A 14,910-nucleotide genomic window follows, 5' to 3' on the forward strand; every position below is an offset into this window, starting at 1 on the left:
GAGAAATTTGAGAATAGCTGAATCATTACTTTCCAAACCGCAGTCGTAACAAGAACTTGTAATGGAAGGACAGTCGAAAGACTATTTAGTTTCAGATGGCAAGCAGTTTATGAATCGTGGAGATACAATCCAGCATCCACCATTCCAATTTAGAACCCTAATATGCACCAGGTCAAAGATGTATGAAAAGAAATAAACTTTCAGCAGGCAAGCTAAATATGACTCTTCTAATACTTCCTTGTTTGTAAATATTTTATTTTCTTTGTACAAAACAAATATAAATTTAATCATGAATATTTTCAGGTTTCTTCATTTATTTTCCATAAAAAGCAATATTTCTTGTAAAAATTTCCAGAGTTGAGGCAGATTTTTGTGCAGTATACAACCAAAGCAATTTTACCTTTTATATCAACAATGAATGAAAGAATATAATATCTGGTATATATTTTCACTTAAAACCTCATATTAAATTATAAGTTGGGCAAAAATAATAAGTGGCATACTTAAATATTACAATTACAATACATGTTCCTTGATACATTTTTTTTTTTTTTTAAAAGAAGAAAAACATGGAGCAAATACCTGGGTATAAAATTTACAAAAGTTCTTGTTATAAACATCGCATTTCACGGCCTGGAATGTAAAATTCTTCGATGTTTTCTAAGAAAAGTTAATGTGTTAGCATGTTAGCACTGCACAACTGTATTTTACAAACATTAACTGGATGTCTTAACCAAAGATTTTGATTGGCTGGGTTGATCTAAAAATAGAAGAGAAAAACGTGTGTGCACAATAAAGCTGGGTTTTTTAAGCCTGCCATTAACATGAAACATAAAATAGTGGAGCACTACACTTCTGTATTTTATAAACATTAAGTGGATGTCTTAACCAAAGATTTAACATGAAACATATAATAGTGGTAGCACTACACTTCTGTATTTTATAATCATTTAGCACTACACTTCTGTATTTTATAATCATTAAGTGGATATCTCAACCAAAGATTTAACATGAAACATATAACAATAGTGGCACAGGTATTCAACACGAAATAAATTGTACAAGCATAGCCTAGCAATTCATGGTAGCTGTATTCAGATCTTGAAAATTTCAAGTAAAGGTATATCATAAAAGTGCATAAAATTGATATTTACACCTGCACATTAGGCACAAATGGACAAAACTAAAAACATAATAGATCATATTGTTTTGTATATTTCAGAACGAAAATCCTTAATTTTAACAACAAAAACACTCAATATTTTAAATGTTTCAAAATATATAAAATTTGTTCAAAAGAATCTGTAAAAGTTATTATTATATCTATAACATCTCAAAAACAGAAAGATCTTAGACATAGAAGATTATCTAATGCTTAGTCAATTAATATTTAAAATAATCTCATCAGAACATGGTTTTAAGTAGAAACGCCATCATACATTATCACAACATGTGGAAGAAAATATGTATATTTTCCATATATTTGAGTATATTTCATTCTGTAAACGAAATATCATAATGATAGAAAGCGTTACAATTTCGAAACACAATACAAAGGATGCTTAATACAAGAATTTTAATGTAAATGATGTACACTCTATAAAATATGGGGTACAAATATGTTTTCTCAATATGATTTTGAAATTCACAATTTGGATACACTGTAGTAAGATGTAAAAGTAAATCTTGAATTCATTCTCTATACAAATAGTTGACATTTGTGATTATTATTTGAAGTTGTGGTCACCAGTGAGTGTGATTGTTGGTCCACTACCGCTGATGTAAATAGTTGACATTTGTGACTATTATTTGAAGTTGTAAATAGTTGACATTTGTGACTATCATTTGAAGTTGTGGTCACCAGTGAGTGTGATTGTTGGTCCACTAGTCCACTACAGCTGATGTACACATGGTGTTCAGACCACACACACCATCTCCACGGTATACCAGGTAGTAACCCTGTAACAATGATAAATATGTTTTATATCTTACCGATAACCAAGGTAATTTTGAGAGGCTGCAGTATACCAATGTTTATTTCCATAACTTCACAGACATAATGTTAACTATAAAATGCGATCTCACTCTATTCATTTGTTTTCTAGAAATAGTTCACAAATCTTGTCTTTTTACATGAACATACAGGAAATAACACGAAGGGCACAGCTAGAATGTTTGTTGATCTTGAAAGGATATTTGGGAAGATTGTAATCTCACCTTTTCTCCCCAGTCAGGTCCCCAGCTGTTCTTCACCACCCAGTAAGGTGTGCCATTCTCTGTACAACACAAATAATCATTATAACCACTCTGTGTAGGACACAGTATAAGGTAGCCAGAGTGTCTACATATTATCACAACTTATCCACTGCATATTGAAACTTACATATCAGTTAAAAGCAAATTTGATACATATTTGTACTTGACATCATCTAATGTTAAATTTCATTCAATCAGTTTTGAAGACAATTGAAACAAGGACATAGTCATTCAGATCCCCCGCCAATGGAGATATCAAAGCTGAAGTAAGTTTGATTGTGGAGACTTATGTGTATGAAAAAAAAAACAGGAAAAAGGAAGTTGAGCTAAAGAAAGATGGAGTATAATTCAAGTAGAGCAGGGCTGCAATTGTTGAATCAGGTATACAGCCTTGACATTTATATTAGACTATATACACAAAGATGGGTGGAGTTTTGCAAAGTAACATTTACCATTTACCATGATATTTTCAGCAATGTTTCCATGGTAACGGAAAAAGTGCAAAAAAAAAAACAACCTAAAAATAGCAAAAGGTACTACTAGACCATAAAAAGAATATGTCTATGAAGTTTCGTGGAAATATCTCTGCTGGTTTTAGAGTTATGCTCCGGAAATGAACCTGCTACAAAAATATGATATTTTCAGCAATGTTTCTATGGTTACAGAAACCAGAGATCCCAGAGGGATCTTGGCGCCCACCAAAGAATGATCTATATCTGACAAAGGAAAGATGGATCTTTTCTCTACTTTTTAAACTTTTTCAAACATACTACATATAAAATTTCAGACAGATCGCTTCAGTACCTTTTGAGAAATAGCGGTAACAAATTTCAACTATCAAAATCCAAGATGACTCCTTGGCGGCCATCTTGTTGATCAATCGGTCCCAAATCACAATATGCACAACTAGGGCCCTAGGGGAACCTACATGTGAAATTTGAGAAAGATCCATTCAATACTTTCTGAGAAATAGCGATAACAAACTTTGAATAACAAAATCCAAGATGGCTGCCTGGCGGCCATCTTGTTGACCTATCGGTCCCAAAATGCAATATGCACAACTAGGTCCCTAGGGGAACCTACATATAAAATCTGAGAAAGATCCCTTCAGCACTTTTTGAGAAATACGGATATCAAACCTTAACTTTTAAAATTCAAGATGGCCGCCTGGCGTCCATCTTGCCTCAAAATCTGTATGGCACAACTAGGGACCAAGGGGACCAAGGGGACCCTCCATGTGAAGTTTGAACAAAATCCCTTCAGTAGTTCTCAAGAAATATTGATAACAAACTTCAACTGCCAAAATCAAAGATGGCTGCCTGGCGGCCATCTTGTTTTTCCGATCAGCCTCAAAATCTGTATGGCACAACTAGGGACCAAGGGTAACCTCCATGTGAAGTTTGAACAAAATCCCTTCAGTTGTTCTCAAGAAATATCGATAACAAACTTCAACTGCCAAAATCAAAGATGGCTGCCTGGCGGCCATCTTGTTTTTCCGATCAGCCTCAAAATCTGTATGGCACAAATATGGACCAAGGGGACCCTCCATGTGAAGTTTGAACAAAATCCCTGCAGCAGTTTTTAGGTCATCTGACCGAAGGTCAGGATGACCTATTGTCATCGTGTTTCGTCCGTCGTCGTGCGCCGTCCGCCGTGCGCCGCCGTGCGCCGTCCGCCGTGCGTCGTGCGTAAGACTATTTATACAAAAGCCTACTCCTCCTTCATCCTTTGATGGATTTCATCCATATTTGGTTTGAAACATCATTTGGGAAGGACAATCATATTTTATATAAATGAGCCTGGTCCGACCCCTAGGGGCTGAGGGGTGGGGCACCAAAGGGGCAAATTTTCTTATTTTAAGCTTTAAAATCCTACTCCTCCTTCATCCTTGGATAGATTTCATCCATATTTGGTGTGAAACTTTATTAGGGAAGGACAATCATATTTTATATAAATGAGCTTGGTCCGACCCCTAGGGTCAGAGGGGCAGGGCCTCAAAAGGGCAAATTTTCTTAATTTTAGCTTTAAAATCCTACTCCTCCTTCATCCTTGGATGGATTTCATCCATATTTGGTGTGAAACATCATTAGGTAAGGACATTCATATTTTATATATTTGAGATAAGTCTGACCCCTAGGGGCTGAGGGGTGGGGCCCCAAAAGGGCAAATTTTCTTAATTTAAGCTTTTAAATCCTACTCCTCCTTCATCCTTGGATGAATTTCATTCATATTTGGTGTGAAACGTTATTGGGGAAGGACAATCATATTTTATATAAATGAGTCTGGTCCGACCCCTAGGGGCTGAGGGGTGGGGCCCCAAACGGGCAAATTTTCTTATTTTAGCTTTAAAATCCTACTCCTCCTTCATCCTTGGATGGATTTCATCCATATTTAGTGTGAAACATCATTAGGTAAGGACATTCATATTTTATATATTTGAGATAGGTCTGAACCCTAGGGGCTGAGGGGTGGGGCCCCTCAAAGGGCAAATTTTCTTAATTTAAGCTTTTAAATCCTACTCCTTTTTCATCCTTGGATGAATTTCATTCATATTTGGTGTGAAACGTTATTGGGGAAGGACAATCATATTTTATATAAATGAGTCTGGTCCGACCCCTAGGGGCTGAGGGGTGGGGCCCCAAAAGGGCAAATTTTCTTAATTTTAGCTTGCCCACTTCCTGTTTTCAGGTTTCGGTCTCTGTTCTCAATGAAAATTATTCTTTAGGGGTTTAAATTGATGCCGAACAACATGCAAACATTTTCGTAAAGATTTTGGTATTCCAAGATGGCCGCTGACCCACTTCCTGTTTTCAGGTTTCAGTCTCCGATCTCAAGGAAAATTGGTCTATAGGGGTTTTAATTGATTCAGAAGGGGGAACTTCAGGTGAGGACAATCATATTTTATAAAGGACCGAGCTAAGACCCTTGGGGATAGTACGGCGGACGTCCAAAATGGAAGCTTTGCTGAAATTTGGCTTTAAAATCTGACTCCTCCTTATATTAATCCATGAATGGGTTACAACCATATATGGATGAAGGGCTACCAAGTTTGTTCAACAAATGACATTTACCTATTTCAGAAACTTACATATTCAACTAAGGAGTTCCTCGTATTGTTTATATTAATCTTTAACCAATACTTTATACTGTGAATTTGTTGTTTTGTGCAATGAGTCAGATGACCGTTAAGGCCCATGGGCCTCTTGTTAAGAAATAGTGATAACAAGCATTGTTTACGGACGGACGACGGACCACGGACCACGGACCACGGACGCAGGGCGATTTGAATAGCCCACCATCATCAGAAAAAGCACAAAAAGTGAAACCTAAAAATAGCACTATAAGACCATAAGAACAATGTGTCTATGGAGTTCCGTGCATATATCTCAACAGGTTTTCCAGTTATGCTGCGGAAACGAACCTGGTACAAAAATATGATATTTTCAGCAATGTTTCCATGGTTACGGAAAAAGTGCAAAAAATGACAACCTAAAAATAGCAAAAGGCACTACTAGACCATAAGAACATTGTGTCTATGAAGTTTCTTTGAAATATCTCTGCTGGTTTTAGAGTTGTGCTCCGGAAACGATTCTTACACAAAAATCTGCCATTTTCAGCAATGTTTCCATGGTAACAGAAAAAAGTACAAAAAGTGAAATCCTTAAAATAGCAAAAGGCACTACTAGACCATAAGACCAATGTGTCTATGAAGTTTCATGGAAATATCTCTGCTGGTTTTAGAGTTGTGCTCCGGAAACGATTCTTACACAAAAATCTGCCATTTTCAGCAATGTTTCCATGGTTACAGAAAAAAGTACAAAAAGTGAAAACCCTAAAATAGCAAAAGGCACTACTAGACCATAAGACCAATGTGTCTATGAAGTTGCGTGGAAATATCTCTTCTGGTTTTAGAGTTATGCTCCGGAAACGATTCTTACACAAAAATCTGCCATTTTCAGCAATGTTTCCATGGTTACAGAAAAAAGTACAAAAAGTGAAAACCTTAAAATAGCAAAAGGCACTACTAGACCATAAGACCAATGTGTCTATGAAGTTGCGTGGAAATATCTCTTCTGGTTTTAGAGTTATGCTCCGGAAACAAACCTGGTACAAAAATATGATATTTTCAGCAATGTTTCCATGGTTACGGAAAAAATGCAAAAAATGAAAACCTAAAAATAGCAAAAGGCACTACTAGACCATAAGACCAATGTGTGTATGAAGTTTCATGGAAATATCTCTTCTGGTTTTAGAGTTATGCTCCGGAAATGAACCTGGTCCAAAAATATGATATTTTCAGCAATGTTTCCATGGTTCCAGAAAAAATGCAAAAAATGAAAACCTAAAACTAGCAAAATGCACTACTAGACCATAAGACCAATGTGTGTATGAAGTTTCGTGTAAATATCTCTACTGGTTTTAGAGTTATGCTCCGGAAACCATTCATACTGACGGACGGACGGACGGACGGACGGAACCCATTTGTGTATCCCCCGCAAACTTCGTTGGGCGGGGGATAAAAATTCATTAATGAAATGTGAACAATGGGGTTCAAAGTTATCTTGATTAAGCATTTACTGAAACAATGCAATTTGATGTTGGGTTTAGAAAATTTAACAATCAATATAAACAACTGGTGCTTGATTTTGAAATATACCCCTGGTACCTACACTATGAATATGAAAATGTATACCATGTGTATCCGATACTTACGGTCGGCTCCATAACCTACTATGAGGACACCATGATCTAACTCCTTGGGGTTACAGAGGAAACTCCAGGGGTGGGATATCCCTCCCATGTAGAACTGGAAAGGAGGTTTTATAAACCCTTGTACAATGTATAATATTTATACCAACAATCAGATATTTACATAGTCACACATAAATGAATTGAGAAAAAGATGACCAAGATTTCAACATCTTTGAAATGATGACTAAGATTTTAAAGGTAGGTTTCGCCCAATGTAATATAAAGACTACGAAATTGAAATTTATCCTGTGCATAGATATTATCTTCAGATCATATTCAATGCATACAGCTAACAATATGGGTGGTCAGTTGCCTAGCTTGACCAGGAAAATAGTCCTCTAAAAATAGAGCGAAGTCAAGCTTTACATACAACATGACGTATTTTTTCCAACACGAGGCCGCAGCAACAAACGGAAGCGTGCAGATGGCAGCGACAGCTTGCCAGGGCATGTTTAGTTAAAAAAACCCAACAACAACAAATCGAAGTGCGATGGACTGTTTATACATATCATATAATCTAAAACACTTCATGTTACTTACATACGCTGCTTGATAGCTTAGTACACCAAACAAATATGTAGTTAGTCTGCTGCTGTAATTTTAACTCACCACGTGCAACGCCGTTACACAAGTCCCAAAAGATCCGGGCAAGTTCCGCTTGAGATGTGGCTTCTGTTTCTTCTATTGCTACATGCCATCTCTGAATTTAATTACCTACAGATATCCTAGGATGCTACTGATTCCATTAGAATTTCCTCCACCTTGTTGCTGATTCAGACATATTTTTCATTATCTTACACCCTTTCGTTCAGCCCTTTTGTTGACTTTTAGTGCGTAACAATGCACATGCGCGAAACTTCGACGACACGATCCAACGCAGATTCATTTGCATACTATTTTGTCTGACGGACACCGTAATAAATCAAGGATTTCCTTCAATTTTGTATTCAAGATACATTTGTGCAATCTCAAAAGCATAAAGAAATTAAATTTAGGTATTTTTAATATGCTTTTTCATCTTTTCTTAAGTTTATCGGATTTTACAAAAAATATTCATTTGGTTGGGCGAAACCTACCTTTAACAATTTATAATTACTATGAATAGCATTTTCTCTTTTTAAAAAATCATTATCTCAAAATCAGAATATGTACACTATTTTACAGCCTTATACCTGATCAGCAGTTTGGGACAAACTTGTCATTATTTACACAAGTTGGAATTTTTCTATATACATATGTAGAAGTTACTTCCCCTTAGATAATATTGAGTAAACAATGATAAAAAAGTTTTTACCTGCATGACAAAAGCATTGATGCCAATAGAAATGGGTCCATTCTTTGCAAGCCAAGCTGCCATTTCTGTAAAGAAGATAAAAGTAGAGCAGCATGTTTAGACATAACTATAAACAAGATGTCCTAGGTGCATTAACAGTCACCTGAGTTCTAATAAAGAATGCCATAAAAATAGCCCCATGCATTGCATTTTTTTTTTAAATAATCTATTTCATTAAACTGACTTTCAATCTGTGAAGAGTTATTTGATTCCAACAGAATATGAGCTATTTTTGGTTCCTCCCCTCTGGCCCCAAGGAGTCAGTTAGGACTTGTATTAGGCTATATTGTCAGAAAACTATTTCATGCTTGCTGTATCGCCATGTTTTACTTATTTCCTATGAATTGAACAAATAATGCTCAAAGATGTGTTTTCCACATGTAAACTTTAGTATGGTAAACTTGACCCCTCCAAATGGAAAACTGTGAGACTCCAGGACCACGCAATTTTTGTTAAGGGCCTAAAGAGCGTTTGTTCCATCACACCTTCGAGTTTAGAAAATTTTTAATTTTTTCCCATTTTTACCCATTTTGGCCCCTTCCACAACCTCCTGCAGAAGTCAAAAATGTAAACTGTTTTCGGACAAAATGGATGACGCAAAAACAACAAACAAAAGTAATGATTAATTTCTTGGAAACTTATCAGTCTCATAATTTTTGACACAAGTAAGTTGATAGTTACCCTGATAACCTACCTGTCTCATTGCTGGAAATGGACATAGATGAGTTAGTGGTGACCTTGACAACCTACCTGTCTCATTGATGGAGATGGACATGGATGAGTTGATGGTGACCCTAACAACCTACCTGTCTCATTGATGGAGATGGACACGGATGAGTTGATGGTGACCTTGACAACCTACCTGTCTCATTGATGGAGATGGACACGGATGAGTTGATGGTGACCTTGACAACCTATCTGTCTCATCGCTGGAGATGGACATGGATGAGTTGATGGTGACTTTGACGACCTACCTGTCTCATTGATGGAGATGGACACAGATGAGTTGATGGTGACCTTGACAACCTACCCGTCTCATTGATGGAGATTGACACGGATGAGTTGATGGTGACCTTGACAACCTACCTGTCTCATTGATGGAGATGGACATGGATGAGTTGATGGTGAACTTGACAACCTACCTGTCTCATTGATGGAGATGGACACGGATGAGTTGATGATGACTTTGATAACCTACCTGTCTCATCGCTGAAGATGAACACGGATGAGTTGATGGTGACCTTGACAACCTACCTGTCTCATTGATGGAGATGGACATGGATGAGTTGATGGTGACCTTGACAACCTACCTGTCTCATTGCTGGAGATGGACACGGATGAGTTGATGGTGACTTTGACAACCTACCTGTCTCATCGCTGGAGATGGACATGGATGAGTTGATGGTGACTTTGACAACCTACCTGTCTCATCACTGGAGATAGACACGGATGAGTTGATGGTGACTTTGACAACCTACCTGTCTCATTGATGGAGATGGACACGGATGAGTTGATGGTGACCTTGACAACCTACCTGTCTCATTGATGGAGATGGACATGGATGAGTTGATGGTGACTTTGATTACCTACCTGTCTCATCGCTGAAGATGAACACGGATGAGTTGATGGTGACCTTGACAACCTACCTGTCTCATTGCTGGAGATGGACATGGATGAGTTGATGGTGACCTTGACAACCTACCTGTCTCATTGATGGAGAAGGACATGGATGAGTTGATGGTGACCTTGACAACCTACCTGTCTCATTGATGGAGATGGACATGGATGAGTTGATGGTGACCTTGACAACCTACCTGTCCCATCACTGGAGATAGACACGGATGAGTTGATGGTGACCTTGACAACCTACCTGTCTCATTGCTGGAGATGGACACGGATGAGTTGATGGTGACCTTGACAACCTATCTGTTTCATTGATGGAAATGGACAGGGATGAGTTGATGGTGACCTTGACAACCTACCTGTCTCATCGCTTGAGATGGACATGGATGAGTTGATGGTGACCTTGACAACCTAACTGTCTAATTGATGGAAATGGACACGGATGAGTTGATGGTGACCTTAACAACATACCTGTCTCATCACTGGAGATGGACATGGATGAGTTGATAGTGACTTTGACAACCTACCTGTCTCATCACTGGAGATGGACACGGATGAGTTGATGGTGACCTTGATAACCTACCTGTCTCATCGCTGGAGACGGACACGGATGAGTTGATGGTGACTTTGACAACCTACCTGTCTCATCACTGGAGATGGACACGGATGAGTTGATGGTGACCCTAACATCAGACCTGTTGAATGTACACTTCTCATCCTCTCCTTCGTACTTGTACCTGGTTTCTGTTTCAAGGCCTCCTACAATACAGGTTACAGGTAGGATTACGTAAAGATTTACAACTTTACTTTACTACAAGTTACAGGTAGGATTACATAAAGAGTACTAGTCACAACTTAACTTTACTACAGATTACAGGTAGGATTACATAAAGAGTCACAACTTAACTTTACTGCAGATTACAGGTAGGATTACATAAAGATTCACAATCTAACTTTACTACAGATTACAGGTAGGATTACATAAAGATTCACAATCTAACTTTACTACAGATTACAGGTAGGATTACATAAAGATTCACAATCTAACTTTACTACAGATTACAGGTAGGATTACATAAAGATTCACAATCTAACTTTACTACAGATTACAGGTACGATTACATAAAGATTCACAATCTAACTTTACTACAGATTACAGGTAGGATTACATAAAGATTCACAACCTAACTTTACTACAGATTACAGGTAGGATTACATAAAGATTCACAACCTAACTTTACTACAGATTACAGGTAGGATTACATAAAGATTCACAATCTAACTTTACTACAGATTACAGGAAGGATTACATAAAGATTCACAATCTAACTACTTTACTACAGATTACAGGTACGATTACATAAAGATTCACAATCTAACTTTACTACAGATTACAGGTACGATTACATAAAGATTCACAATCTAACTTTACTACAGATTACAGGTACGATTACATAAAGATTCACAATCTAACTTTACTACAGATTACAGGTAGGATTACATAAAGATTCACAATCTAACTTTACTACAGATTACAGGTAGGATTACATAAAGATTCACAATCTAACTTTACTACAGATTACAGGTAGGATTACATAAAGATTCACAATCTAACTTTACTACAGATTACAGGTACGATTACATAAAGATTCACAATCTAACTTTACTACAGATTACAGGTAGGATTACATAAAGATTCACAATCTAACTTTACTACAGATTACAGGTAGGATTACATAAAGATTCACAATCTAACTTTACCACAAGTCACATGTAGGATTTCATATAGAGATTTACAGTTAAAATTTATACACTTAAATGATGTTAATATCATATGTATAACATATTGTTCTTCAAAAACTTTAAACATTCTTATTTTGATGCAATCAAAGTTTGGTGTAAACTTTATTTTGAACAGGTTACCGCAGTGATGAAATCACATAATACAATGTAAATACAATTAGTTCAATTGTATTTTAGCCATGTACCCATGAAAAGGGCTAAAATAACCTAACCATTTTGATGTTTGCATTAAAAACATGCTGTACTTTTTATTGACTGGTGATATCACCACTTTACTTTGGAGCTGGATTTGATCAATGAATAATGTTCTCTAGACATTACCAAGTCTGATGATTTCTTTGTAGGCCTGGCTAGGCAGTCCACCATTACAGCCCTCATCTACCTTGTCACAGTCCACCAACTCTGTAACACCATTAGACATCCTCAATTACTTCTAGTTAATGCTTCAAATCAACTGGGATCACCATCAAACATCCTCGATTACTTCTATTTATTCATGTAACACTTCAAATCAGCAGGAATTTTATTTTTTATGTATGTGTCTTAATAATTCTTTCCAGTTTGGGAGGAATTGATCTGGAAATATCAGTTGAAGTTCACTTTGACTAGTAGCTCTACTATAGGAACACCATGTCCATAAGAAAGATCTTAAATTATCACATAACTGGTCCGTCTAGCCATGTCATAAATATAGAAAGACATATGTGTAATAACAGTATTATCATGTCACTTGCAGTTTCGACGTCAAAATCTATATATGACATTGCATGCATGATTATCTCTGTTGACAGAAATGCCACATCTGAGCCGGATAATGTTTTATATAGAGACAAAATTTACAGTTTACTTAAATTTCTATTAATATGAGTTATGTGATAATTTGAATCTTACACTTGTGACTAAGTGATATGAAATTTATCAAACTTTTTAAATAACTTGATATGCCACAAGCCTTTAGGTGAGTGGCATATCAAATTATTGAACTTGTTTGATAAATTTCATATCACATTGCCACTCAAGTAAGATCCTCTACAGTACTACACCTTTAACTTGAACTTGCATTCCTCGAATATACCCCATACATTTAACTGATTGCATGGTCCTGACTATGTCCCTGTGTATTTCATGTAACATTAGATTGAACCACTTAATATCACATACCCCTTATTCCTCTAACAGATATATGTTTAATGAACAGGCGCTTTAGATTGTTATAACTTCTGGATTTCAAATGTGCATTTGCATTTATATCATCTTTATAATGCTTAGAAATAACTTTAATAAATATTAAAATTTCACTGAGATGGCTTGTCATTATTTGATCTCCTAGTTTTTGACTGTCTATGATCAACTCTGATTGACTGTCTATGATCAACTCTGATTGACTGTCTATGATCAACTCTGATTGACTGTCTATGATCAACTCTGATTGACTGTCTATGATCAACTCTGATTGACTGTCTATGATCAACTCTGATTGACTGTCTATGATCAACTCTGATTGACTGTCTATGATCAACTCTGATTGACTGTCTATGATCAACTCTGATTGACTGTCTATGATCAACTCTGATTGACTGTCTATGATCAACTCTGATTGACTGTCTATGATCAACTCTGATTGACTGTCTATGATCAACTCTGATTGACTGTCTATGATCAACTCTGATTGACTGTCTATGATCAACTCTGATTGACTGTCTATGATCAACTCTGATTGACTGTCTATGATCAACTCTGATTGACTGTCTATGATCAACTCTGATTGACTGTCTATGATCAACTCTGATTGACTGTCTATGATCAACTCTGATTGACTGTCTATGATCAACTCTGATTGACTGTCTATGATCAACTCTGATTGACTGTCTATGATCAACTCTGATTCTGATTGACTGTCTATGATCAACTCTGATTGACTGTCTATGATCAACTCTGATTGACTGTCTATGATCAACTCTGATTGACTGTCTATGATCAACTCTGATGAACACAATATTACTCGTACTACATGTATTAACTGGGTTGCCTACTTGATGACATGGCTTGCTCGAGTTCCATGGCAACAAGTAAGCCACTGTGTCCAAGGTAATCACAATAGGTCACAGAGACTTTGTTAACGTAGCCTAAAAATCATAGATTTTTTAGCAATGTGGCAAAATGCTTACATCTTGAAAAAAATTGCATGGAAGTAAATTGTACTGCAGAGATGTCAGTATTTTTTTCACCATCAGTGTGGAACTTGGTAAATATATGTATAATATATATAATGTTGTACCGCATTTTATTTTTGTATTATGTATTATGTTGCATAACACTCATCAATTGGAATTTCCATATAAGTTCTGCGAATTTCCTAATAAGTATTTTTCTGTCTTATCTTTAATTTCTTGACCTGAATGATATACAAGGTCAGAGAGTAGGCCAGAAATGATGGGAGAAGGCAGGTGGTGACCTCACCACAATCACCTTATCTAATATAGGGCCCACAAAATAGGTGATTTGTACGCCTTATCACGTGCCAAAGATATCCAATTAAAGCACCTGCCAATTTATGCGATGGGTTAGGTCCTTGTGGCATTTTGGGATTGGATAGAGTCAAATTGTTTTACATTTTTCACCAAAAGGGACCAAATTTACATTTTGAAATATCTGAACAGTTGACATCCTAGAAATGTTCTATAGATTGTAAAATGTCACCCACTAAATCTTTAATGCGATTTTTTACCTTTCAAATATTATAAAATATTCATTGTGAAGAAAATTTTGTTGTTTTCATATTTGCTTTTAAGCCACAGATATAAAAACAACAATTTTGGCATATAAGGGCCACTTCTTTCTACATAGGAAGTACCAAATCATAAAGTATCGACAAACTTTCATATTATTTAATAAATACATTACGGTACTGATATTTAAGTGGAAATTTTTTCCAAAAGTTAAACAAGAGGCCAAGAGGGCCTGTATCGCTCACCTGGTTTGTAATGCAAAGTAATGTTCTGAATCCAGGTTCATTGTTTCTTTTCTGAAGGAATTCAAATATTTACCTCTATTTCCCCAATTGGGCCCCGCCCCTCCTGCCCCCAGGGGGTCAGAGCCAAAATTTATACAAGTTCTATTCCCCTTCCCCCAAGGATGTTTGT

The 14,910-nt window shown here is 36.5% G+C and overlaps 1 protein-coding gene across 2 annotated transcripts in view; it reads right to left on the bottom strand.

The window, feature by feature from the left end:
• Window positions 1–823: 823 nt before the first annotated feature.
• LOC138318705 (uncharacterized) overlaps window positions 824–14,910 on the bottom strand; it is a 43,199-nt gene continuing 29,112 nt past the window's right edge. For both annotated transcript variants that reach the window (XM_069261330.1, XM_069261329.1), the window contains exons 13-18: window positions 12,089–12,169; window positions 10,604–10,723; window positions 8,303–8,367; window positions 6,970–7,063; window positions 2,218–2,276; window positions 824–1,959 (exon numbers count right to left, since the gene is read on the bottom strand). In XM_069261330.1, coding sequence (XP_069117431.1) covers window positions 1,885–1,959; window positions 2,218–2,276; window positions 6,970–7,063; window positions 8,303–8,367; window positions 10,604–10,723; window positions 12,089–12,169 — 494 coding nt within the window. In that variant the 3' untranslated portion in view covers window positions 824–1,884. The remainder of the gene's footprint in view (window positions 1,960–2,217; window positions 2,277–6,969; window positions 7,064–8,302; window positions 8,368–10,603; window positions 10,724–12,088; window positions 12,170–14,910) is intronic.

This window comes from Argopecten irradians, chromosome 3 (genome assembly GCF_041381155.1).
Source record: "Argopecten irradians isolate NY chromosome 3, Ai_NY, whole genome shotgun sequence".
In the NCBI taxonomy this organism is placed as follows: domain Eukaryota; kingdom Metazoa; phylum Mollusca; class Bivalvia; order Pectinida; family Pectinidae; genus Argopecten; species Argopecten irradians.